At 39.1% G+C, this 27,974-nt stretch overlaps 1 protein-coding gene across 4 annotated transcripts; it reads left to right on the forward strand.

Moving 5' to 3' along the window:
• The first annotated feature begins 3,399 nt into the window (after window positions 1-3,399).
• On the forward strand, window positions 3,400-27,122 carry STARD3NL (STARD3 N-terminal like). 4 transcript variants are annotated; one of them, XM_041466651.1, is made up of 9 exons: window positions 3,400-3,455; window positions 14,825-15,121; window positions 17,833-17,910; window positions 19,701-19,778; window positions 21,487-21,540; window positions 21,632-21,749; window positions 23,236-23,334; window positions 25,339-25,408; window positions 26,125-26,610. In XM_041466651.1, the coding sequence occupies exons 2-8, from the start codon at window positions 14,897-14,899 to the stop codon at window positions 25,389-25,391; spliced, it is 705 nt and encodes a 234-aa protein (XP_041322585.1). In that variant the 5' UTR covers window positions 3,400-3,455; window positions 14,825-14,896; the 3' UTR covers window positions 25,392-25,408; window positions 26,125-26,610. The 4 variants fall into 4 exon arrangements, with proteins under 4 accessions (XP_041322585.1, XP_041322588.1, XP_041322587.1 ...); XM_041466653.1 differs by lacking the exons at window positions 3,400-3,455; window positions 26,125-26,610 and adding exons at window positions 3,789-3,989; window positions 27,104-27,122; XM_041466650.1 differs by lacking the exon at window positions 3,400-3,455 and adding an exon at window positions 3,789-3,989.
• Window positions 27,123-27,974: the final 852 nt, after the last annotated feature.

Genomic DNA, 27,974 nt, shown 5'->3' on the forward strand with positions numbered 1-27,974 from the left:
CCAATGGTTTGGAGGGTCTAGTGAAGAAGCAGCTGCGTGGTACATAGTTGCCAACTGGAGCTAAACCATGACAGCAGTACTGAAGAAACTGCAGAGTCCTTCCTTACATGACCTAACCTTGTCTGTCCTTCCCTGTGTTCAGATCCACTGACAGTTAGGGAAATACCTCTACACAATCTGGAAAAGATAGTCCATTAGTCCATGCTTAGCTCATTTTTTTCAAGTCTGCACTGCTAAACATCCTCTCTTTGGACAACATTACAAACACAAGATTACCTGTGCAAATTTCTTCAGAAGGACTTTTAAAGGCAACTTCTACATAATTTAATCTGTTTGAAGTCATGTCCTGAGTGGTTACTGAATGTAAATCCCCAAATCTCTCCATTCCCTATCCAAAAGCAGAAGAAGATTATCAGCTCCCAAAATTAAGTTGTTGTTTAGGTCACTAATTTGGTCTGAAATTAGGACACCTAGCAATAATACTCTGTGTGATACACAATGATATATTTTGACTCTCAAAGTTCTCAGTAGATTAGAAAACATAGCCTTAGCATACTGTGCTAAGCACTTTAATTACTGACTGGGTTTAGTACAGCTTAATAAAACCTTCTCAGCAAACCCTGCTTGAGTTTCCTTGATTAATGCAAGATGTGATGCCGTTGCAGCAGGAACTGAAACAGTTCTTCACCCATCAGGATCCCCTCCATACACCCTGTAGAACAGGAAAAGCAGAACAAACACTTTTTTTTTCTCTCCAGGGAGATTCTGTAAGATAGTATTTTAACAAAGCTAGCAGAGGAGATAGGCCACCTGGAAGGAGGCAGAGACTCAAACATTAATCTGACATGTCTTAAAATATTTGTTCTTTATCTGAAAACAGATATTTCTCATCTCTGCTAGATTTGTCCTGGGATCCCTTTTCCCTCTCCCTTCCATAGTTTAGTCATGCCTTTCCCTTAAAGCTGATGGTTCCTTTTCCGGAGTGGACAGCCTCTAAATTGTGGCATATGAACTGTAACAACACTATTACAACATGGACTACAAAACTGGCTGAAACCCCCACCGAAACCAACCTAAGAGGATGTAAAAATGGTCACCTAGCAATCACTTGGTAAAAAGAAAAATGAAGGGTGACAATACCACAGCCCCTAATATGGCTGCTGCTCCAGACTGTCACATGATGGACAGGGAGATTACATTGTAAGGGTGTATTTGCCCAGGGATTTCTTTTTCCTTGGTCACTCTTATCAGGCACTTGGCTGGAGCTATCAGGCATCACAACTGATTGGTGCCAATAAACCTATCAAATGGAGATGGGAACCCAGTGTGAAAAATTTCTTTAACACCTAGGTTTTAAGGAAATTTGGGGATTTTTTTGCTCTTCTTCTAATCCTGTGTCTATTGTAGCATAACTCCAAAATGGAAGAGCTGCAATCTAATTGCCTTTTCTTGCTGTCAGATCTCTCTTTCCCCATTAACCAGCAAGCTGACTGGTTCTGTGAGCATGTATGGCTATCAGATCTGATAGCCACATTTTATTGAGATCTGAGCCTCAGCTAGTTATAATTATCAAATATATCATATTTTTTAAATTGGATTATAACAAATCACTCAGTCAGGAATAAGAAGGAATACTGAGGGTTTTGCTTTCCTCATGATGTTAGTGGATACACACAACCTGCACAGGCTTTAGTTATCTGAAATCTAGCCTCTATTTATTGGCTATATTTTCAAGACATTACACTCATCTTTTAACACAATTTCAGAACTACAGATGAGGCCTGAATAACAGTGGCTGTTCACATGTTATCACAAATAAAACTCCTCATCTGTTCAGCTAAATTTCAACCACATTTTATTCCAAGCTGTTTATTTCAAAACGTGCCATGGCAGAGAATTGCTGCCTTTGGTTTGCAGTGTGTTAAATATCTTGTATCAAACCAATTTGGTAACAGGTAATTCAAACACAGACTGCCTGTTTGGTAACAGGTAATTCAAACTGAGATCCAAGTCTTTCTCTTTGTTCTTGCATGAAAAACAACAGTAATAAGTAAAATCAGTCACCTCACTGAAAGTCTGAGGTGATCTTTAGTAAAACAACTGCAAAAGCACAACATAACAAACCAAACATACATAATCAAAATAAACAAACATGAGTAAAAAACATAAAATTGCATAAAGTGATTGTATTTACAAAGTTAGATTAAGAAAAAATTATTAGACCCAAAAAAATGGATCTTGCATCTTGCAAGGTATTCCTCACACCTACAGAAATTCCTCTTCCTTCCCATAATAAGAGGTAATACTGAAGAGGACATTTTATTGTGAGTTCTGTGTTTGTGGAAGAAAGATTAAGCAATTCACCTCAGCTATCATTTACCATAATGTCTTTTTTAAATAATAAATTCTTAGAGTACTTGTTTCCACTGGTGTTCTAATTCCAGGTTGAACACCTCATCATCACCTTGCTGCAGCTACTCTGCACGGATGTCCCTGAAGACACTGGGCTCTAGTGGAGTGAGCAAGGCAGGGTGGAGCAAGTGACCTTTATCTTGATATTTCCTGGACCTATATTTTCACCTTTCTTCCTCTGTTTCCCTGCTACACCTATTTCATGTTAAAAGAGGCGGATCTAGCCTGCAGCACTGAACTGCAGACAAACCTTATGACATATGTAAGCATTTGACAAGCTCTGGGCTTCAATAAGGTTGGAGACCGTGCTTCCCAAAGGAATGGATTGTTTCCAACGGTGGCTGCTTGATTGATTTTCTGTTGTATTTTCAAAATAACAGCAATCATGCCCAGATCCCTTCTCTGTGATGACCAGTGGCAAGACCCAAGGGAATGACCTGAAGCTGTCAGGGAAGGTTGAGGTTGGATATAAGAGAAAGGTTCTTTGTCCAGAGTGTGGGATTTGGGCACTGGAACAGGCTCTGCGGGGAAGTGGTCACAGCACCAAGCCTGACAAGGTTCAAGAGGCATTTGGACAATGCTCTTGGGCACATTGGGTCACACATGGTGTGACTCTTGGAGTGTCCTGTGCAGGACATTGGGAGGTGGGACTCGATGGTCCCTGAGGGTCCCTTCCAACTCTGCAATTCTGTGATTTTCTGGCGCTAATCCCTGCAAAGATAAGGACAGCGCTATGACAAGACACAAGTGGAATCCGGGCGAACGACAGCTAACCAGTCCTTCTGCTCGTTCTTACGGCCGCACTACAACTTGGGGTGTTGACACTTAAAGATCAAAGATGACGCCTTATCTATGGGCCGCTCCCGCTGCCTCCGCCGCGGCTCTGCCCCCATTGCCGCCTGCTGCCCGAGCCCTCGCACCGTGTGGCGGTGCCGCCGGTCCCGCCGCATCCCGCGCTCCATGAAGGAGCGGGAGGCCGAGCCGGCCTGCGGCGCTGCCCGGTGCGGCGGGGCCGTGTCTGCGGGCCGGAGCGGCGCGCCGGGGTGAGCTCGCTGCCCCCTCGCCCGGAGCGGGGGGCGAGGGGAACGCGGCGGGGAATAGGCCGGGAGAGATACGGGGCGTGTTGCTGGCAGAGGGGCGGCGGGGCCGCCGGTGCGGCCCGGCTCGGCCCTTTCTTCCTTCCTTTCCCTTCTCTCCCCTTTGCCCATTTCCTCCGGTGCCGGAGCCGCCGCTTTCTGCGGGGAGGGCGCAGGTTTGTCCCCCTCGGCAGCGGCCCGCTGCCCTGCTGGGGCGAGGGGGGGCAGGGAGAGGAAGAGGAAGAGGAGGAAGGAGGAGGAAGGCGATCACGTGCCGGGAGGCGGGCTGAGCAGGGCGGGGGTCCGTTTCTGGGAAGGGGACCTCTCTCCGGGAAGGGGATCCCTCTCCAGGAAGGGTGTGCGTGCGGCGCTCGGGGGATGCTCTGCGGGCAGGGCCGCCTCTCCCGCATGCCCAGCGCCTCTCCTGCTCGCGGACCTGGAAGCAGGTTTGCCTTTCCTCCCTCCTTGCGGTTCCAGCCCAGCAATTCCATCCTCACGGAGGTACGGCGACCTGTTTGTCCTGCTGGTAACGCTGTGAGCGAGCCGGGCCCTGCGACCCCCCGGCTTCCATCGCGGGAAAATGTTGTGCTGAGGCTTAATTTTGGCGTCGGGCTGAATTTAGGCAGCTTCGGAGAGGCACTGCCTGCGTTCAGCATCCGAATTTAAAGTGGGTCATACAGTGCTGAAGTGCAGCGTTTTTAATCCGTGTTGAGGGTGACGCTGGTGCGTCTGCAGAGAGAGCTGGTTAAAGCCGCAGCCTTCGCTCTCCGGTTCGTGTTACTCATTGATGGAGCGCCAGCACTCAGCAGTTCCCTGTTCACTGTGGTCAGCTGTCAGTAGACACAGTGGTCGACTTCAGCCTGCAAAATATTCACCACAAATACTAAACTTGTTTGAAGAGGTTGTTTGTTTGTTTTAAAATTGTGTTAGTGTGCTTAAAGGCATAAGACCATCACTGTGTTTTTGCACAGCGTTGTCAATACTTTTTACTCTGCAAATTTGTCATCTTGGTTTATATAACATCTGCATATTATATATATTGTGTTAAATATTAATTTCTGTGAAAGTTGTCATTTTGTGCTGGAAATCGTATTGTTTTGTGGTATTATTAGTGAATTCAACACTGTGAGAAATCTCATTTCTATTTATAAGTCCATAGTGGGGCTACTATTTTTAGTAGATGTTTTTCATCAGCTTTGCAGTTTTAAGTAGGCCAGATTCAGAGTGATTTGGGTTTTGTTTGTTTGTCGATGGTATTCAGGGCCAATTACTTTGCATAAAATGCACTAGTGATCCTCTTGTTGTGACACAAATCCATAATTTTAAGTATTTTTTTGTTATTCATGTGTTAGATTTTTTCAGGATGAATGTTGCTTTCTATAGACCTGGTGTGTTGAGAAAGATACTTATAACCTCTGAACAACACTGGAACTGATGAAATACTAAACTCAGTTCAGATGGATTAGGCGTTTGTTTTGGTGAATTTGGGCTTGAGTGTGGTTGTCTTGATGCAATGTGGTCTAATTTTCATAAATTCTCAGGTGTTTAGCCATGAGTTTTTCAAAATCAGTTTAGCAAAATTGTTCTAGGCCTTCATTCATGAGAAAGAATGTATTTAGACTTTACCATTTTAAACTTTGTCATAGCATCCTAGCTGAGCATACAATGATTAAAATGTGTAGGGCCAAACCTAGTTTCTAGTATGCACGACTAATGGATTTCATTCAGTGAATTAAGTCAGCACAAACAATATTTCCAGTGATTTTGCAGAAGGTATTGATGACATGATAATGGTAAATCACACTTGTGATCAAAATCACAGCAGGGACTGTGATTTCTTATGGTTAGGCAGCAGCATCCAGTAACTCAGATGAGTCATTTTGAAGGATCACAGATTTGTTGCTTGTTAAATATTCTCTAATTTAACTGTATGTGCTAAACATCTGTTCTTAATTTGGAATCGTTAGCAACTGTGTTAAAAGACAACTTGTACATTACCTCACTGCCTTGCTGTCTTAAATTCAGCTAGGAGTAGATTAAAAATTAAAAGTTGAAAAAAGTAGTCTTAGAACTGAAAAGAACCAACTGAATATCTTCTAATGACGTTATGCTCTTCATATTAAGTTCACCTACTCAGTTAACAGCCTAAAATAGCATCACTTCAGACATCAGGAGTTAATTTCCATCTTGCACTGACAAAAAAATTAGATAAATTATATGGAGGTGTGTTAAAATAAGTATTTTCTCCTTAAGGTTCAGATGTAGGTCTTTGCTAGGACTTGTTGTTGCTTGGACTAGATAATTGTTTCCTTACAATGTCCTTTAAGAAGAAAAGTAGAGCTAAGATGTAAAACCTGAAACTTCCTTTTGTTTTGAAGCACCTTCAGGAGCTGAAAAGAGGACTTAAGAGTGAAAAAATCTTACAAAAGTTTATCCCATTCTGAAATGTATGTCAGTTTCTTGAAGTGCTGTTTTTTTAAGAGCTTTGAAGAATTTTCAGGGTTTGTTTGCCTAGAATAAACTTTTGCACCATTTTGTGGAATAGTTCTTGAGGGAGTGACAGAATCCTGAGTGTTTCTCACTAATACATAAAATGCCTGAGCTATTTCAGGAACAGTCCCACAATTCTGTGCTAGCAAAAGAATAGCTTTTCTTGTCCAAGTAGTATCTGGCTAGCAGCCTTGGGGCATATTTTTGTTGTTGATTTGAGAAGAAACCAAACAAACATGTAGGAGTAGTCAGTGTTATAAACCAGTGCCATGCGTTTGAGGCAATCAGTGAGGTGTTTGGCATCTTTAAAAAATTGTGTTTTGTACTTAGAGAAATGCAGATGTGATAAAATAGATGTGCTTTTGATATCTAAATGGTTTCTTTGGCCCACAGTTAACTCTGAGAAACTGAATGAATATTAAGTCCTTATTGCCTATCTAGTGTTTAATGGAGAAAGTTTGCCATGAAGTCTTCATTTCTGTGAGCTGGTGTTGGGTAGGCTACAAAATCAGCTTTGGAGAGCACATAACAGATGTGAAGGAAAGTTAGTACCAGATTTGTTGGAGGTTTTTTAACTGTCTTTCCCTTATTTTTGTATCAGTTCCCCTTTATGCCCACCTCTCCCTCCTTGCTCTTGCAAGAAATAATTAGCTTTTTTTTCCTTTTCTTTATACTTTTTATTGCATGCGGATATTTCTTGTGACTGGAATGTGTATGTGTGCCTACAGCATACAAAAATACTGTATACATGTGTTAATATAACTGTGGGGAGCTGACTGTATTAAACCTTAAAATCCTGATGTAGTTTCAGGTCTTTGGCAAGATTAGTCCAGTCCAAAAGAAAGGGTTATGTTATTTTTAAGAAAACTATAGTTTTGATTTGATAATTAATTAAGTAAGAGTTGGAACTGGATGATCTTCAAGGTCCATTCCAATCCACAGCATTCTCTGATTCGATGAAGTGAATACTGCCAGTTGGAATGTGTAGGTTGTAAATGGGATGATATGTTGCCAGTTCTATACCTGGGATACTTTCTGTCTCTGTGTTCTAAGGACCTGACAGTGATAGCATGCGCAGGATTCAGTTTTGTAGTTTGCAATGCTTAAGTATTTTCAGTGCAGCTGAGATCCGAGGTAGACCTTTGGAACATGTTATGGTGCATCCTTTTTGTTAGTTTTTAGTATTTTCTTAAAATGGGATATAGTTGCATATTATCTCAGTTGTTTAGAGCACAGTTCTAATAATGTCAGGGTGCAGGTTTGAGCCCTGTATGGGCCATTCATTCTGGTTTGAGCTCATTTTAAAAGTAAAAGTCTGGCATATGCTGCTAAGAAGGAGTTCAGAGGGGAAGAGACTATGGAGATGAAAGGGAGGAAGGACAATTGTGATGCCAAATTTACAAGCTGTTTACTGTGCTATTTTTCTCAGCTCTTGTAGAATAAAAAAATGAAGTATTTGGATAAGAACAATAGCGTTTTGCAGGACATGGCTCAGTAACAGGGATTCTTCCGCTGCAAGGAAAACTAGTCCAAGGTTGGAGCACTTTAATTTGACTTTCTGAATCTAGAAGTTTCACTCTTGGGATGGAGAAAGGTGACACTGCTGTTTTCTCAGATGCTCTACTAACCTAAAAAATGTCTTTTTTTTTTTTTTCTTTCTCTTTTCCACCTTATATCAATGGTCTGAGAAGAATATTATTCACTACAATTGTGTGCAATTGCCCTGTTACATTTGCTAGGTCACCATTGGAGCATAGGAAGTTGGGGAAACATTTTTCTCAAGGAAACTGGTGGTTTGTTGTTTTGGTTTTGTTTTTACAGGGACAAGTTACCTATGGTAAGAGCTGCTATTTCAGGGTAAAAAAGAGCTACTCGAGTTCTGAACACTCAGATAAAGGCAAACTCTTTGTAAGGAGCTCTTTCCTGTATGCTGGTAAATCTTGCCCTGCTCCTCCAGTGGGAAACCTTCCCAGTCTTTAAATGTGTTACATATTTGTAACTTGTAATTCCTGCTGCGTTGCCTAATTGAAAAGCTAAAGTATTGCCAAAGCACTCTACAGTATCTTCTGCTTATGTTCGGGGAATTTTGTGGGTGTGCATCAGTTTGAACTTTTCAGTCTGATTTTGATTAAAGTGTCTGGCCCAGGTTTGGGGTTTTTTGTTGGTGGTGTTTTGTTTTTGTTTTTTAAATACCTCTTCATGTTCACTAAGGGACATTTGTTTTGAACAGAACAGTACTTCAAACGGTCTTTTTAAAGGCACTGAAACATTAAAATATTTCTGAGGCAATGGTGTGTTACAGTTAGAGACAGAATGAGTGCAGCTTGGAAGGGATTTAGGTGCTCTTCAGGAACAGGAGCAGTGGCTATCAGGAGGTCACTAGTAATGTATCCGCTGCAAGCAAATTTCAGGAAAATTAGTTCTTGCAGTTATATGAACAGAAGAGGGAGAGCGTATGTCAGCAGAGTGGGTTTCATTCATTTATAGTAGAAAACTGTAAAAAATGTGTCCAGGTAGTCTTTGGAGACAGTCTCCAGCTCTTGGGATTTTTTCCTCCCCCTGATTTATAGTCTGCATTGCTTCATAGGTATTGGTTTTATCTGTGCTGGCTCTTAATCAGGGTGTGTGCTGATACTGTCAGAAAACACTGAGAGTATTCTGCTCATACTTCTTCAGGTTAATACAGCTTCATGTCAGAAGTTTGACTTCCCATATGAAGTCTTTACAGATAATTGTATATTCTGTCTATGGTGTTGGCTAGAACAAATTGTGTCTATGCTTAGATAAAGAATAAAGTTGAGCTTCATAATGGTGCCAGAGCAAACAATGGTTTGAGGCCATTTTCCTTTAGGTATGTTAAAATTGTCTGAAACTGTCTTTAAGTATAATTTAAATATTTGAATGTTAGTGTTACAATACCAATGTAGTATTAAGCTCCGTTCTTTTGAGAAATTTTGAGTTTATCTGTGTCTTGTAGTGTGCTCCTACAGAATAGCAGGTAATATAAGCAGCAGTGTCAGCCCTTTGATCAGAAAACATTTCAATCCTTTGGTAAAGAAGGATTTCTTTACCAAATGTTTTATTTGTCTCCCTATGAGGAAAGTTTTCAGCAAGGAAATGCTTTTTTGTTTTGTTGGGATTTTTTTTGGGGTTTTTTTTTTTTTTTGGGTTTTTTTGGGTTTTTTTTTTTTTTTTTTTGTTAAGAGTGAAAATTGCTGCTCTTTCAGTGTCAGCTTTTCAGTAGAAAACTACCCTGTAGTTTTCACAGTACTTGAGCATCTTGGCTGCTGTATTGGCCATGTCATCCTATTTCACTCATTGGAAAGAAAAAATATTTTCAGATTATTTTTTTTAACATTCACAGAAAAGCTGTTTACGGTGGGAATGTTTGGGCCATATTTAGTGTTGCCCAGACACATATAAGTATTCTAGGTGTTCTTATGTTTCAACAGCATTTGTGACACATTGTTACATTGTGTGCCTAGTTACTTTGTGCAAACTTCTCCAACTGACTTCTCCAATATTTTAACATAAATTAGCATTGCCTTTTCCAAATTGCTTCCATGTGGCACTTTTAAGTTTTGATTTTGCTGAGCTGCTGATAGCCTTTGAATAATCCTTTTTTTTTTTTTTTCATTTTTAATCACATCTTTTATCCCATCTCAGTTAAATTCTACTGTGTGGTATATTTTCCTTTTGAAAGAAAAATGTATAGTGCTGTTGCTCATGTCTGTTACAGTAATACAGTAAAAAAAAAAAAAAAAAAAAAATTAAACCAAGGACAATAAACTGGAAGAATAGGGGTAGAATAACAGTAGAAAATAGAAGCAGCATTCTGATATTGCATCTCTAAGATATGTGTAAAATTGATACATGCAGTGTGTGCCATCTGCTTCTGTCAGTATGAATGAAAATAATGATGTTAATTGTAAATGTTGCTTGAAATCATGGGCAAGCTCTCACCATGTATTGCTAAAGTCTTTAGTAGACTGAGGGCAGGGATGGACTGCAGTCCTAAGCTTGATAATTTTAATTCCTTTGCTTTTCACTTATTATACTAGTTAAAACTATTAATAAGTATAAAATCTGTATTTCACTAGAAAGTTTGAGAATTTAATTCTCTGTTTGGAAGCCTGAGTTACGGACATAACGATTAAGTGTTTAAAAAAAAAAAAGGCAAAACACACCTTTAATTGAAATAGATACAAACTTTGGAGGCTTTCTTTCCAGGAAAAATATGCTGCTGTTGTCTATGACTTTGAAGAGGTCAGCATAGAAAACTTAACTTAGCTAAATATTTTACTGGTAGTTGAGTGAATATATGCGGTTATGAAGAAAACAAGCAAGCCTCATTAAAGTCTTACAATTTTGAAATCAGGAGAAGTAAGAAGAAGGCATATCACATATACTAATGTGGATTCTTATTTCAGAAGTTTTATTTCCCTCTTAAATGTTTTTAAACTTCAGTAAGCTTGTAGATTCTGTAATTTCAGCTGCCTAGTAGATGAAGGAAGGGTGGTGAATATAGTTTTCCTGGGTTTCATTAAGGTGTTTGATACTGTGCCTCCCAGCGTCCTTCTGGACAAGTCTGACTGTGAAGTGAGCAGGTAGATGATTGCTGGAAGAGCTGGCTGACAGGCAGGGCTCGAAGAGTTGTACAGAGTGGGGCTACACCTGGCTGGAGACCAGTCACCAGTGCTGTTCCTCAGGGCTTGATCCCAAGGCCAGTTCTGTTCAAATTTTTTATCAGTGATCTGGAGTCAAGTGCATTGTCAGCAAGTTTGCTGATGATGCTAAAGTGGGAGGTGCTGTTGACACTCTCAAGGGACAAGAGGTCTTGCAGAGGGATGTGGATGGATTGGAGTGCTGAATAAGCAGCAGCAGCATGAAACTGAACAAGAACAAATGCCAGACTGCACCTGGGATAGAACATACCTTCCACAAGCACAAATTTCAAGAGTGGCTGGGGAGCAGCACCATAGAAATGATCTGGGGATGCTGGCTGACAGACAGCAGGCTCAAAGTCAGTAGTGGCAAACCTTCAAATAGAGCACAACCAGCTGGTCAAAAGGAGTGATCATCCCACTCTATTTAGCACTGCTGCAACTTCATTTTGAGTACTTTGTGCATTTCTGAGCCGCAAAATTTAAAAGGGATGTGAAGGTCCTTAAATGTGTGCAAAAGGAGGACAGGACATTAAAACGGGTTGAAGAGCTAGAAGTAATGCCCTGTGAGAAGCAGGTGAAGACACAGGGTTAATCTAGTTTGGAGAGAAGGAGGCTGAGGGGTGACCACACTGTTCTTCGCAGCTTTCTGAGGCGGTGAAGTGGAGAGGGAAGTTCCTGATCTCTTCTCAGTAGTACCCAGTAGCAGGGCATGGGGGATGGCTGAAAGCTGCATCCATCAGGGGAGGTTCAGACTTGACAGGAGGAAACGTTTCTTTACCAAGAGTGTTGTTGAACCATGGAACAGTTTTCTTTGAGAAGGGGTTGATGCTCCAAGCCGGACAGTGTTTAAGAGGCATTTGGGCATTGCCCCTAATGCCATACTTAAACTTTTGGTCAGCCCTGAAGTGGTCAGCCAGATGGTTAAGGTGACTGTTTTCTGTCCCTTTCAACTGAATATTCTATTCTGCATTCATGATGAGTCAAATAACAACCAGACTGTTATTTGCCTGAAATGCCAGGGATTTTTTAGCTTTGAAAACACTTTCAAAAACATGTAACACAAGAGATATACTGGAAACAGGATTTTATTTTCTGACTCTTTCAGAACAGATGTTCACAAGCATTATTACAATGTTCAGGTGTAGCCAGGAGCAGGTTAATGCAATCTCCAGTTTAGCTTGAAAACCATCACTTGAATTCTGGCAAAGGAAAGTCAGACAACTACAGAACATTGCAAATCCCCTGCATTTTCTGGAGAGCCATTTGCTAATGGGACTCTGTGGGGAGAACAGATTTCTGTCTCACTGACCTGTCTCGTGTGGCAAGGAGTTAATGGCACAATTTGTATCCAACACAGTTGCTATGATCTCCACCTCTTCAGGCTAGTTTGCCCATAGATTTTCTTGGAATATTCTGAATTATGGGCTGCTTATCTTCCTGATGAGTGTCTTGCACCCAGGCTCTGCAGAAAATGAACATGCTGGTCTCTAAACATCACTTCTTCATAGGATGTGTTTGTTTTGACCACACATCCTTCCTGGAGCCTGCCATATAGAATAACCCAAACAATGGAACTGCCTGGAGCCAAAAGAAGTGGTGCCAGGTGAACCCAGTTTCCTTCAAGTCAGAGACCCAGACACTGGGTCAAGCCACAGATGTCAAGCGGTCTTGAAAATGTTACTGATGTTGTAAAAACACCCTAAAAATGATCTGAAATACTGACCTTTACCAGAAACAGGAAAGTTGATAACTGACTGATGCGCAAAGACTCTTTCTAGGAAAAAAGAACTCAGAAGTTTTAAGAATGTGATTTTCACTTTTTATTTGATAATAAATTTTTTTCTGGCTGAATTTGCATTTTGGCTTTCAAAAACCGAAACCCCAGACATCCTCACACCCAGTTTATAATTATTTTTTCTCTGTTTTTAAATTATTTTGGTTTTTAAAAAGCACAATAACCATGCCGATAGAACAATAACAATGTCTTGTATCACTTTGGATGCAAAAACTCAAGTAATGCGGCAGCATGAATTCAGGCCAAGCAGTGCCTGCTTCCTGAATAGCAAGAATAAGGATCAGTAACAGTCACGTGCAAAAGAATTGTGTGGTTTTTTCAGAAGCGTGACACATCTCAATGACAAACACACCTTTTTTCCTTCCTAAACTTGTTCCACCACTGAGTTTCTTGGCCAGGGATGCATGAAAAGCACTCCTGTGCCTGCTTGGTGCTTGTGTTGCCCACATGAAGTGCTGACAAGTAGCAGCTCCTCATGGGGCTGCAAGCCTGGAACTCTTCCAAGCACAGGCTGTTTTGCACAAGCAAGAACCCCTGGAGAAATGGAGCCAAGGGAAAAGCAGAGCTCACTCCCACTGCAAACTTGTGAGGGTGAGAGAGATGGGGCATGATTGGTGCTTTGGAAGTGCAAGGGAGGAGAAATGTTGTTGCTGGTAGTGCTGAGATGGGAAGGAAGGTGTCTGGCCAAGTCACCATCGAACATTAAAAGGGAAGTGCTGATTTATGATAGTCCTCACGTGCCTGTAAGACAGCTGCCAAGAAGAATTTAACATTTTTTTGTGCACCCACCTGAAACCATCTGAGAATGCTGGTGTGATGAAATGACTGATGTCACAGACATATTTTGTGAAAAATCCTTTTGCCAGGATCTTTTCTCCTGAGAAGCTGGGAAGCTTCAGCTTCTCCATGTTTTGCTGCTTTGGAATGCGATTTGGAGAATTGTTTACCCAGCATGAGAAATTGTTTTTTACTTGATGACCAATGACAGTCATCTGTGCTGAGGCTGTAAGCAGTCACAAGATTTTATTATGTTTCCTTTCCTTTGCAGCCTTGTGATGGGACACCACTTATGTCTCCCTCCTCTACAGCCCTTTGCCAGCCATGTTTCAGGCAGCTGCTGTGGAAACAAAGGAGGAAGATAGAAAGGTGCATTGTGCTGGTCCACCCTTGCCCGGTGCTTTGAATTCCCTAGAGGTGGTTCTGTGTGACTTGACCTAGACATTGACCCTCCCTGGCTGGCCTTTGTCTTCCTCAGCTGTGATGTGTGTGCTCTGGCAGCTCCCCACACCACCTTTACTGTTCCTCTGTGTGCTTGTATCTTCCCTTGTGTTTGCTTAGTGGTGTGTTACAGATGCCCTGTTGAGCTTTGACTGACTGTGTTCTTGCAGCTTTGGAGTTGAAACGCTGTTGAAAGACAGGAGTGGGAAGAATTTCTCTATCTCTTGCCATTTACTGAAAGATAATCCACCCAGGAGGAGGCAAAGTTTTGTTCTTGAATTTCAAAAAGCTATTTCCTCAGTGTTACAAAAAGTTGTCTGATGTGGTTTGTACTGCAGGATGGCTTAATCATCTGAGCATTTTGCATAAAATTAAATTTTCTCTGTGTTTCCATGAAACTTTTGTGACCTTCTGAGTCCACCCTTTCTAGAAGTCTTGATTGGACAAATGTTCTCATGGAGGATTTAAGTGAATCATACATCAAACTGCTCCAGATTTGTAGGAAATTCAGTCTGAAAATTCTTTCAAAAGCCTTGTAGTCAGAAGAGACTTAGGGTAATTCCATTACCTTTAAGCACTAGTTACACACACTTTTTTCATGGAGAAACTGTCTGGAAATGTTAGTTGCTATAGCAGCTGAATTTACAGAGCAAACAGCAGTGTATATGCTTTATAGAATGATTACTACACTATTCAGGGATTTTAATGGACTTTTCATCTTTTGTTTGTGTCAGCTCTGGATGTGCTATTAACTAACACTGCTATTTGTAAGGAATTGTATGTGGAAATTCCTTTAAGTTGTCTTCGTATTTATTGAGACCATTTAAGTCAGTATTGAAAATCTTAAAGGATGCATAGCATCATGCTTTTTATTCATTCTATTCAATGATCTCACTCTAACAGCATGGAGAAATGACCCTTTAAATCTAGACAGTGCTCTCTTATTTTGTACGGCCTAATTGAACATTAATTCTCTTGCTTCACAAATCCTCTGAGAGATGAAGAGGCGCTTGATACTGTATTAGAAACAATTTCCAGGGCCTACTTGCCTAATTCTCTTAGTCATCAGTTTAACAAAAAGAGAACTGATATTGCAAGATAAAAATACCTCTTGGAATTATGGGGGTTTGTTGACTAATGTGGTTTGGTTTTGTTTGTTTGTTTAGAAATCCTTCCTGTATGGATCAGCCTTCTAGTGATGGTGAATCTGGGAGAAGAGCACTCTAAGCAAACACAGGATGATTCGGGTCCCAGCTGATGCAGAAAATGCTCACAGCAGCAGTGTGGAATCTTGCCCTTCCTTGCGGGATGTCCCCTCCATCAACCCAACGCAGCTGATGGCAAGGATTGAGTCATATGAAGGCAGGGAGAAGAAAGGCATATCAGATGTCAGAAGGACTTTCTGTTTGTTTGTTACATTTGATCTCTTATTCATAACCTTACTGTGGATAATAGAATTAAATGTGAGTTGTCCTTTCAGTACCTACCTTTAGACGGTATATTAAGGTTTTATTCACTTCAGAGGTGGTTTATAAGTTGCTCCTTTCTATCCAAAATTATGTTATTTGTATCTGTTTAAGTTTAAGCAGCTTATTTAAGCTTCCATGAACACAGTACCTACTCAGCTGCATCTACTTTTATTTGTTAACATATGTGTTAATCTTCTTATTATGAAACCTTTAGATGTTCCTCTAGTCTGTCAACCATGCTGAAAAAAAACATTGGAAATCCAGTGTAGTCTTCCAGCATCAAAACCAAAAATGTTACTGTACGTCTTTGAATTTAGCAAGTGTGAATTTTAACCAGATTCAAGACTCTGCCTTCTGAGTAACTTCAAGTCAGTGATATTTCATTGAGGCGTTAGTCCCTGAAAATATTTCTAATGGCCAAAACTTTTCTTTTGTTGTGTTTTCTTTGACGTAAACTTGGTGTGTGATACATTGTGGATGGCAGAGTGCATTTAAGCAACATGAACTCCCAGTTGCCACCTTTTAACTCCAGCATTTGTAATCTGGGAAATGAGGCTGTTCTAACATTTCCAGAATGCAACAGGATAGCTCATTTGTTGTTATTTCGTAAGTAGCATCCTAGTTATTGAGCTGGGTTTTAAACTGTAATCTAGTTTGCATTTAAGAAAGGACACACTAGGGAGCAATCCTTTTTCTAGAAAGAAAGATCTGGAGTAAATATTTTTATCAACATTTCTTTACTAGATGAATAGCCTTGGTTATTAATTTACATTATGAAGCTTCAGGAGCTGACTGTTCATTGATACAGTGAAAAATACTTGTTCTGATTTAATTTGAGAGAGCAGATTTTGCTTGCCTAAATAATGTAATTTTGGGACTAGACTCTCTGTTTTCTCTGTAGGTGGAAAAATGGTTGTAGCATAGTGTTCTGATGCAGTTCTTTTTTTAGGCCAGTTTCTCAACAGCTTGTAGGACTAAGAGGAACAGAGTGGGTTTATATCTCTTGTTGAGGTTTCAGAGTATAGATTTTCATGAGTGCTCTCAGAATATTAAAGACTGAATAGAAAATGCTACCAACTCATGATATAATGGTGTTTCATTTTGAATGCCACAGTATCAAGGGACCTCAAGATCACAGAAGTTTTCTTTGTAGAAAGCTGTATTTTCAGGACCACATACTATGACCCGGTGTCCTATACTGCCACATGTCAGAAAGAATAAAAACCAGGTTTTTGTCAGAGAAGTTAATGATATTAGAAGCTAAAATTTGATATCTGGGATCTGACATGTGCTTAGGTTTTTTATTTTGTTTTTCTTTGAATTGCTTTGTTTGCTGAGAAGTCAAATAGCATTGTGTTAAGACTGTATGTTATTGGTGCATAAGTAGTGGGTCAGAATTGCTGTGAGACTTCCTGTAAACATTGTTTTCACTTTGTTGCTGTTATCCAGTTTCCTTAGGTGTAGTGTAGCTTATTGTTAAATAAATGTAGCTCCATGACATTTTGAGCAAAAATCAAGGCTTCCATAGTTCTCTGTTTATCCTTATTTTAACATGGTGCTCACACAGCCACATAGTGATGAACAGCTTGGAGTGGGGGAAGTTGATCTTCCTTATTTGTGCTGGAAACAGATAATCACACTTCATGCAGTAGAGCAACGAAGGGAAAACTGTGTTTTGAAAGTGGCTATTTGTTAGGTAGCCATAGAGGGGAGGGAGAGGAGAAGAAATAGAAGAAATTCAGAGTTGGAGTGACTAGTCTCAGGAAAACACTGTCCAGCGATGTAGTTGGAAAAGTGTGGAAGTATGTAGACTGCATTGCTTTGAAATAGTGAGCATATGTTGTTGGTGTGCTTTGGTAACTCCTTTCCTTAAAAAGATGACAGTAGTCAAACTCAAAGCCTTCTGTTGGTGTTCTACATAACTATTTCATGTAGTGCTTAATTACAGAATTTCATATTAAAAACAATAGGAGATGGACATTTTTTTCATTTTCAACTAAGATAGATACTCCTTCTCATCCTCTGAGCCAATACACCTTATTTTCTTACAAAGCCAGTTTAACAGTAGAATCCTTCCACTGGAAAGAAACATGGTGGCTAAGGAAGATGTAATTTTGAATCTCATCAGCAGATGGAAGAATTAAACTTGAATGTTAGTTATTTCTGTGAGATTATTCCAATAGTTGCAGCTTCTGCTTTTTTTTACTGTGGATCTTTTGGCTCAGCTCTCTTAACAAATTGTGTGAGGGCTGATAAGGAAGAGATCTGAAGTATGAATTCAGTTTCTGTTCTGCTTGCTATTTGCTAACATGTGACTAACTAGAACTGGGTTATGGTTGGCTTTTTGATCAGCTGTTTTGATGCTCCTTGTAAGAGGTAAAACATTTTGTGAGTTTGTGTAACTGTCCTTAACATTTAGTTATTTATTCCTCCCTCAATAACTTGTTTGCTTTTATTTTGGGACAGCCTGAAATGTTGCTTGCTTAGGCCAGATCATAATCCTAAATGTTTTCACTTTGAAAAGTCTATGTAATCTTGAAAAACAAAAAACAACAGTAGTCTTGACCATATCATTCTTGGCAGACAGCTCTTCTGTATTTAGTTTAATGATCTTTTTGTATATCAGCAGGGAATTATTAGTTTTACTCTTCATGTTTGTGTGTATTTTGTTTTCTGAAGCTGTGTGTGTTGTCATTCCTTTGTAGGTAAAAGGAGGCATTGAGACTACCTTAGAGAAAGAAGTCCTACATTATGACTACTCTTCTTCATATTTTGATATATTTGTAAGTGTTCTTAAAAAAAGAAAAAGGAGCAGCAAAAGTATAGTTTTCCCATTCTTCCTTCCACAGATGTTTCCTAGTTTGAGTCTTGTGAAAGGGTTGATCTTTTCTTGATAATTTAAACCAGAAGGGCCAAGTTTCACCCATCTAGAGGTTGCCCAGTCCTGCTGTGGCAGCAGGCTCACGGAGCCTGTGGATAGAAATGTTTAGGGCCGATTTATTTGCATCTTTAGCTTTGGGGTGTGTGGAAAAGCAGATGGAAAACCCAGTCAAGAATGTGACTTTGATGTGACATAAGGTAATTCATTAAGAGGGCAAGACCCATAGCCCTCCACTCTAAAATAATTTTGCTTAAACCAACGTTGTTGCCCCGTTGGGCATAAGGTGGCCGCAATGAAGAGAGATTTGTGCCCAGGCCTGGTGGGCCTGCACAGGGCAGGTTTTTGCTCCCTTACTATGTGTAAGTACCTTAGGCACATAAGAGGAACTCAATTGCATTAGGAAATTTCTTTATTTAAGCAAAGCTGTAGCTCTGTAGCTGCAATGCATTTTGCACTGCACAGCCCAAGTAAAAGCTTTTTCTTTACAGTTCTTCTGAAGGGCCAGATTGTTAATTCTACCAGATCTTCTTTGCCTTGCAGAGATGACTTGGTTTGGTATCAGTCATTTTGTACTGATGACCATATCCAGAATCTCTCCTTGAAACTGGTGTAAAAACCCATCCTTACTTCTGCATTGGACATTTGCTGTGTCAAATGAACTTACATACTAAATTCAAAAATTTTATAAGCTAGCAAACTATGCTCCTTCTCCCTTTTACATTGTTTTGCTGGCAGGGTCTCCATGATATACCATGCTGCAGAAGGCAAAAAATGTTATCTGTAAATATTGATGCTCTGGAAATTATTTATCCTGTAGGTGAACCGAGGGTTAAGAACATGTAATGCAAAATAATAGACTTTTATTCCCTGGGAAGGGACTAAAACTTTAAATTTTGCAAAATTGTTTGTGGGTTTTTACAGGATTTCCTCTGTTTCTAGTACACATTTGAGTAAGATTAAATGGGCTTATCATAACCCTGGCCATGGCTGTGTTTGATTTCTCTTCATTTTTAAGCATTTGTTTCACACTTTTTCTCCAATTTGTTTTAAAAGGTGTGTTCAGAATCGAAAATCTACTGTCAAAAAGTAAACAGGGAAATTTAAGCTCGGGGTCCCTGATTCAAAGATCTTGTCTGTCTACTATTGATTTAATTTTCTGGCCTGCAAACACCATAACTTTCCTTTCTCTACTGCCAAATAGAATGACTTGCTATTGTGGGCAGTTACATAAAGAATAATTGATTGCTGCAATGTTAATATTTCATGAAATACTAGAAGTATAGTAGCACACTGCTAAGATCAGTGAGATGCACAGTGATATGCAAGGTATTTGCTGGATTAACTGCATCCAGCTGTTAATCTGGATTAACATAACTGTTTAGATTCCAGTCAGGTAAAGTGATCATGAAGACACTTTTTGTAGCTTTCTTATGTTTCTAACTTATTAGTGGAATGGCACATGCTTGCATATTTGAGCCTGTCTAGGCAGGTGGACATTGCCACTTGCTTTGCAAATGGGAAATTACCTTCTATTTCTGTTTTATAAAGACACATTCAAATTTGGTTTTTGGTAACAGAACTTAGACTATCCTAAGTTTCTTTGTAAGTAGTTAGTAATTTTGGTGAGTTGAGACTATTGTGGTTCTTCTGTGTTCTGAATTAACCAACCAATATTTTTTCCTCTCTCTATAGCTACTGGCAGTCTTTCGGTTTAAGGTGTTAATACTCGCATATGCAATGTGCAGACTGCGCCATTGGTGGGCAATAGCTGTGAGTAGTGGCCAAGCATAATGGAGTTTTTCCTGGAATGGGTCAAGCAGACAAAATTTTAGATGCTGTTTAACGCTTGTATGTTAAGAATCATCTTGATGGTGTATATATAAAAATTTGTTGTACAATAACAAATTAAAAACTTGTTTTCTGGAAGATTTTCAGCCTAAAGGCAAGAATTTAATAGCACAGTGTATGTCGTTCTTATTAGGTATCATGTTAATACAAATTGAAGGTTTGTTTTTAATCCAGTATGGATGGCTAGTCATAACTGCTTGTTACCTCTGAGACTTGTTAATCAATGTTGGGAATATATTTGCATTTGTAATAGTGAACCTTCTTCAAAAACAAGAATTGGCATTAGTGTGCCAGAGATCCAGGTGTTCATTAAGTCACACATTCTTATTTTAAAAAGTTTTAGGTGCCACCTGTTGAACACTAGCACCTGTATTGCTTCATGCTCCAATACAAAGGGTTGAATATGCATCCCTTCTCAAAAAAGGAAGTTCTCAAGAACTGTAGGCAACCACAGTGGATCGGAGCCAATATCTTTAATGCAGCTGTATGGTGTGGATGACAAAGAATGCAAAATTTGGTGAAAAAGTTCATGCTTCCACCAGTCAATACTATAGGTTGTAATACAATAGGTGTATTGCTGGCTTACTGCTTTGTAAATCAGACTTTTTTTTTTCCTTACACTGTGGTAGGTGCATGTAGAACATGTTCATGTATAACTTTCTTCAAGTGAGTAGCATGCAGTTTGCTTAGTGCTCTGAGACTACATGCCATGATTTTTATAGCTTGTGTTACTAGCATGGCACAAACACATACATAGTGGCAGCCACTGCTCTGATTGTGCTTATATTCAAATGCATGCCTCTTCTTGCTCGTAGTTGTGTAGCTTTAGAGAATTTCTTAATCCTCCAACTTGACGACTTTGTGAGGTGGTGAGAGTGAACCCATCATGGTTCACATAGCAAGTAATTAGATACATTAAAGCTTCACTGAAGGTTTTGCCAAAGCCTTGAATCTTAACATCCTACCCGTGATTGACAGAAGTTGGTTCTGTTGTTTTTTAAACGATTGCTGGACCCAAATGCACTAGAAGATACAGAGGCCTTGCTTATGTTAACAGTACTTGTTCACTGCTTTTTCAGATTTTGGGAGTTTTTGAGATATTTTATCCAGCATGCTGATTTTTTAAAGTATATCAAGTATCAAGTCTTCAAAAAAATTTTTTTTTCAAAATACCACTTCATGAATTAAAATATTTATTACAATTTATTCCCACAGAGATATTTTGTTGTTTGAAATGGATATTTTGATTTGGAAGGTAGTGAAAAGCATTTGGAACAACTGCTGTTTGCTTTTTTCCCAAATACACAAATAGTTGGGGTTTTTTTAAGGGACCTGATGAATAATCTACACTATCTTCATTATACAGTAAGATCACAATTTACATAACTTAGGCAGTTTAGATTCTACAAAATGCTATGTGGAAATCAATATTTGGAGGTATTTTTGTATTAAAAGTTATCTTTTATAAGGTTATTTTAATAACACTTTAAGTTAATGGTATCATGCTTGTTACATTTTATTAATCTATGTGATCTTGCTGTTGTCAGTAAATATTTAAAGTTGCAACTAGTAGATAATTGCAGAAACAAGCTAAATCCATTCATTAGTTTATCTGTTCTGTCTCTTTCAGTTTACAACAGCAGTGACCAGTGCCTTTTTATTAGCAAAAGTAATTATTTCACAGGTATATATTCTAATCAAATGTTTGTTTTACTTTGTTTTCTTAAAAGCAAGATTCTTTAGAGTAATATTTGTAACATTTTCTTTCTTTCTAGCTGTTCTCACAGGGTGCTTTTGGCTATGTGCTGCCCATCATATCATTCATACTGGCCTGGATTGAAACTTGGTTCCTGGACTTTAAAGTGTTACCACAAGAAGCTGAAGAAGAAAATAGTAAGCTTGTGTTATTTCCCTTCAATCACTGCAGTTGGCAACACTTGATCCCATGTTAACTGGCAGAAGAATGCTTCTTTCAGCTTCTCAAAATTTGAAGAGCTGTAGAAAAAATTAAATCAAATGGCATGATGTTTTCCTCTTTGGGAAAGGGAACATATGCCTTCAAAGAAGTGATGTGTTAATTAATTTAAAGTTAAAAGTCAGAAGGGCCAGATGAGCAGTTTGTCAGGCACTTGGGAATGTGTTTAATTTTGTATGCTTGAGGTATGAAAATTTAACTAAGTTGGGCTTGTAAAACTTTATTTTCTGCATAATGCATAAAGTGTCTGGCTCCTCTTTTAGGAAGAGTAGACACAATAACTAATTCAATGTCACTAACTCTTCTTTTGAGGTGGAAAGGGGAAAGCAAAGACGTGTTGTGGAGAGTCTGTTTCATGACAGGCAGAATGAGACCAGAACATGTATGAATTTCAACCTTTGAGATGAGACACCAGGTCATCTGACAGTCAATATATTCAACTAAATGGAGGAAATCCACTGTTTCAGTTGAAAGAGAATACTGCTTGAGTGGTGAGGGAAAGAAAGCTTGCACATGCTTGTGAGTTTCAATAGCAGAAGAGTAATTATACAGCCAACCTGTTATTCATGCATCATTACCTGAAATACAGTCTGAAACTCTGTTGGAAAGGCATGTTTATCTGTTAGGTAAATCAAAAAACTGTATGTGGGCATGGATGCCTCCATTTTTATGTGCTCTGAATGCAGTCTTTCTACTTTGATCCCTTCCCTCTTCTTTTTCACTGTTCTGAGAAAGAAGCTGGTTGAATGAGAACAGTGGGGTTTACCTGGAGAAAAAGAAACTTAGAGTAACTTTTTTTATCTTAAAAGGGGATGAGGAAACACAGCTGCATCACAGTGTTATCTAAATAAGATAAGAAATCTAACCAGTTTGGAGACTTTTGTGTTTTTTCATATTGAATATTCACAAAATATTCCATACATACACATGTAAATAGTTCATGAAGGTTGCAGAAACTGAATATGTTGAGACAGATAGGTGAAAGCAAGCCATTAGTGAAGGGTCATAGTGGCAAAGAGAGAAAATAATTTATTTGGTTTTGCATGGCACCTCAGTGATCATTAAAAATATATTTCAGAAGTTTTAGTTAGCCAGTGAATATTGATGAATTTACAGATGGCAACCTAATAATGTAATCACGCGTAGTAGAAGGAAAAATTCCTTAATTCATGCAATATCTCCGTTTTGCTAGTGTGTGTCACCTTAGCTGCCAGCGTTAAAATAGAAAACATAAGTGCTAAATTAATTGTTGATGCTTTTTAAAAAGATATTTATTTAAAGAAGTAACTAGTTAGGAGTGTTAATATAATACATCAGTCTTCAAGATTCTTCATCAGTATTTGGTCTTTACGATTTTATGTGTTGGCATTGAGGAATTATTTTCTGCTATTTTTTTTCTTTTAGGATTTTTGATAGCACAGGATGCTTCAGAACGAGCAGCTCTTCTTCACCCAGGAGTCCTCTCTGATGGGCAGTTCTATTCTCCCCCTGAGTCTGTAGCAGGTAGTTACATTGACTTAGTGACAGATTTTTCATATTCACTTTACACTCCTGCATATTTCATGCCCTTCAAGAGGGGAAGGGGAAAAATATATTTTTGTTTTTAAATGAAAACTGTATTTATCATTCTAAAATGCAAGATTCTTTTTTGTTCAGTTTAGTTACTGTCTACCAGATGAGTTACAATACATGTGATTAGTGTATTTTAAGTCATGTTCTGACTAAAAGCAAGGTAAGTCTGAAATAAAATGGCACCACAACTGAAAGGAAGCAGTTATGGTTTGCTTCTGCCATCAGTGATCCTTTTGCATCCCTTCCAACCTGAGTTGTTCTGTGACTCTGTGGTATCTTACCTGCCAGCAATACCATCTATGCAGCAATGCACAATTTAATCCAGCCTAAATTTGGAGCTGTATACTGTCTAAGGATAGACAATGAACCTGAAACTGCTATAAGGCAAACTGAAATTTCAATCAGAGCTTCTTTTCTTTTCTCATAGCAAAAAGAAAAAGCCTTCTCTCTGTAAAAAGGTTCACCTGTCTGGGTAGATCAGTGAGTAACTCTGCATATCATTTGCTTTGTCTAGTTGAGATATGAATTGATTAAATCAAAAATAAATATAAATACTGCAAGATTCAAGAATGTGTCTCAAGCATTTCAAGGAGAAAAGTAACTTCTTAATGGATCAAATCAATTTGAGTTACCTGAGAATGCAGTGGGGACCCCCAACTCCTGTCTTTTGCCCCTAAAATGTAAACCTCCTCTGCAAAGCTGTGCTGTATAATGCAACATAATTAAAATAATATTTGCTAGTTGCTACAGGTAAGTTTGCCTCTCTTGCAGTATAGAGTTTTACATGTTGGTGATATTTTTCATTTTAATGTCTGTCTCTGGTTTCTCTCTGCTGAGCATTTTGGCTTAGTGGATGACTTCGAGCTCCATCTAGGGGTCACTGAGCATTAGTGTCGAGTATAACCAGTGATTCAAAGTGAAAAGGGATTTTAGCTAAAACTATGGGTCTGCTTTGAGGAATAATGGAAGTATTGTACTGGACTCAGCTGTTCAGCCTGGGTTTTGTGGTTTGTTTTTTTTTAGCAACAGAATACACAGTGTGAGAGAAAGTGTAAGTGAAGCTAACTATTTTTCTAGACATTGTGGCTGGGTCCGTGTTGCTTGTGCAGTGAGGTGGTGTGTCTCAGCACACGTGTATTGACTGTAGGTGTGCCATTACTTCCAGCTTGTCTAATGGGATTCAGTGACAGCTCAGGTGCTTTCTGCAGGTCTGCCCTGACTACCAAGTATATTTTAAGCACCCTTTATGGGTATGAGATGCAAAAGAAACAGTCAGAGTAATATACTTGAACTAGCACACACTGGTAGTCACAAAGTGGAATTGCTGGATAATGTAGAGTAAAAATAGCTCATAATTAAAATTTTTCTTCAAAAATGTGCATTTCTTTCTGAGAAGACAAACTATTGATTGTTCTAAGAGAGATATTTTTGGTCACATTGCCGTACAGATTGAATTGACAAATACTTAGAGATAAACTATCTCCTGTGATTGTGCAGCAGGGAATAAACTTCTCTGCTATGATATACCTTTCTGATATGGCAACATTTTTTAAAATACATCCTTGCTTTTAGGAGGTGACATATAAAATGAGCTCTATTGGAATTTGCAGCATATTTGTCTCTTTTTGTCTTTTTTAAAGCTACACATGTCCCTTTATATGGGGTGACCCTTCTTTATATGGGGTGCCCCTTCATCTTTGACATTGGTTACTTCTTGACCAAGTCTATTGTGGAGGTTGCAAGTGGAAAATCAGCCTGGAAAGAGTAAATTTATTCAGTTTCTGTACAATTTGAGCTTCAAAACGCAGCTAATGTGCTATTCCAAGAAATGAAAGACATTCAGACTAATTTGTCAAAAAAAAAAAATAGCTTAACACTTCTGTGTCTTTTAACTTCTTTCAACTGACCTTACAGCATTCTTGTCTTTCTTTTCAGGTTCTGATGAAGACTCTGAAGAAAAACAAGACAGCGAAAAACCAATTGTATAGCAAATAAGAAAAAGCAGGTAAGTTCCTTTGCATAGAACCTGAATATTGCTAAAGATATGCTTTTTCTTCCTAGTTCCTTTCCAAACAAGTTAAATGGTGTGTTAACTCTGAAGAATTCATAATTTTTGAGCTCAGTTTATCTCTAATAGCAGCCTCCAAGAAGGAAGTCCTACAAAGCTCTTGAGAGCCTAGAGTCAGGCACCTTTGCATTTATTTTTTGGCTCTCCTGGAAAGGACAGTAGTGGACCAGATGTGTAAAAGCTCCTTCTTTGGCAGCAAAGAGATAGACTTCTTTGGAGATGAAAGCACCAGAATGCTGGGAAGAGATTTTCTTTGATTTAAATCTAGGACAGGTATGCCTGAAGATTTCATGGGCAAACCTGATTTGCTATTTCCCCTCCTGTTTAATGGTACAAATGAGTTACACTCTGGCAGCCTCATCTTAACATTTTTGTAGTGTACTTTGTTTAAATATGAGATTACTTCCTTATTTTGGAAATGACTTAATTTACTTCTGGAATTATTGTGCCCCATGCTTTCACTTCACCACTCACAGCAAAGCTTAAGCTGGGGGAGGAATTAAATGTTCTTGAGAAGCTGAAACTTCTGATATGAAGCCTTCTAGTGCTCATCTGGAAGAGTGGATGACCTTTTCTTTTCAGCCTACCTGTTTACAGTATCTGTTTTCTTTACTCCCATCTTCATTCATCCTGACTTGTGTGATCTGTTGCAGAAAGAAAATTTCTGCAGGAAGTTGCTGGGGTTTGGAAACTGGCAACAGAGTCTGTGGCTGACTTGCTGGCAGAGCTGCTGACAGGAGAGTTTACTTGTTAGAAAGTAAAGGGAACTGTTCCCATGTACTGTAATACCTCATGAAGATGTACCTTGTTGACATATGTATATTAGGTTGCCTCCCAGGTGGTATGAAAGTATTTGTCCACAATGTATTTTATTATTCAGTGATTCCTGAAGTTGATCTTCTAACGACTAGGTAATTACTGGAAAGTGTTGTCTTGTGTACCTAATCAAGAGACTGGTAATATAATGAAGTAAAACTTCTCTGTGGTGGAAGTATATTTAATAATTGTTGGGTCTCACTAGATAAAATTATTTTATGTTATTGCTGTTTGTCATTAGTTTATGTTTACTTTTTTTTAACTCCATGCATTTTCTTTTTTTTTAATGGATATGTTCACTTTCTAAAATAAAAACGTTAAAATATGATTAATGCATTACAATATTTCATTGCTTTGTCATTGGAAAAATCTACATTTACCACTTCTGTATATGTGGGGTAATAAGGACTCCAGTTTGCATAGATTTTGTGCAGAATGTGTTATAGTACTCTTTGGTACTCCCTCCATGGCCTGTAGGGAGGCCATGTTAGTGGTAGTGGCACATCACTTCTTTGTTGCATTGGCTTCAGTATGCTCTTCCTAAAGTTCTCTTCTGTAATTGCTGAATGAAAATATAAGCCAGAACCAAGTTTATCCTTTACATTGCTTCAGAATAGCCAAGATCTGTTTCAGAGGATGCAAGTAAGAATAAACTATTACAAGAAATTCAAGCCCTGTCATTTTACAATGTTGGAATGTCCCTAACAAAGGATCTGGAGTATCTCTAATGAGGAGAGACTGCAGGAACTTGGCCTGTTGAGTCTAGGGAAGACTGAGAGGGAATCACATTAATGCAGGTAAATATCTCTCGGGCAGGTGCCAAGAGGATGATGCCAGACTCTTTTTGGTGGTGCCCAGCAACAGGACAAAGAGCAATGACTGTAGCCTAAAACACCAGAAGTGTCACCTCAACAGGAGGAAGAACTTCTTTGTATTGAGGGTGGCAGAGCACTGAACAGCTGCCCGGGGAGTTCATGGAGTCTCTCTCTCTGCCTGGAGACATTCCAACCCTACCTGGACGCGTTCCTGTGTCACCTTCTCTAGATGACACTGCCTTGGCAGGGGGGTTGGACCAGATGATCTCCAGATGGCCAATCCAACCCTAACGATTCTGTGATTAAATTCAGTGAGAAAAACACATGTGGGATAGGAGGTCAAAGGTTCCATTAAACCTATGAACTTAATCTAGGTGCATAATCCATGACTTTACTTGAACATCTTCATTCTGCAATGAGAAATTCAACCTAATCTCAATGCCTGCTTCCTCTTGCAGTTCAGTACTTGGAAAAAAAGGGAATTAATAAAAAAACTGCACAACAGAACAAGCCATATGCACTGGTGACAGAAAATCCTTGGGGTGGGGGTATTTTGTTACATCAGACATGAATAGTTATATTTGGCAGATGTCAGGTAAAGATTTTGCAAGCCTCTCCTAAATAAGCACCCTTCTTCCTGAGTGTATGGCTTGGATGCTCTGCACAGTGAGTTAACTGAGATGCCATGTTTTCATACATGGGTTGTTTGCCAAGGAAGTTACTCCCTTTGGTGCATCTCCAAACAATTCTGGTTGCTGCCATGAGAAGCTGCATCTCCTGTAAATCTAAAATGCATGTTATAGTATAGAAAGGAGTTAAAACAGTCTGGAATAATTTTGCCCACTCCTCTCAAACCTACCTGTAAATCCTGC

Source organism: Pyrgilauda ruficollis, unplaced genomic scaffold (genome assembly GCF_017590135.1).
Source record: "Pyrgilauda ruficollis isolate IOZ18807 unplaced genomic scaffold, ASM1759013v1 scaffold2, whole genome shotgun sequence".
NCBI lineage: Eukaryota > Metazoa > Chordata > Aves > Passeriformes > Passeridae > Pyrgilauda > Pyrgilauda ruficollis.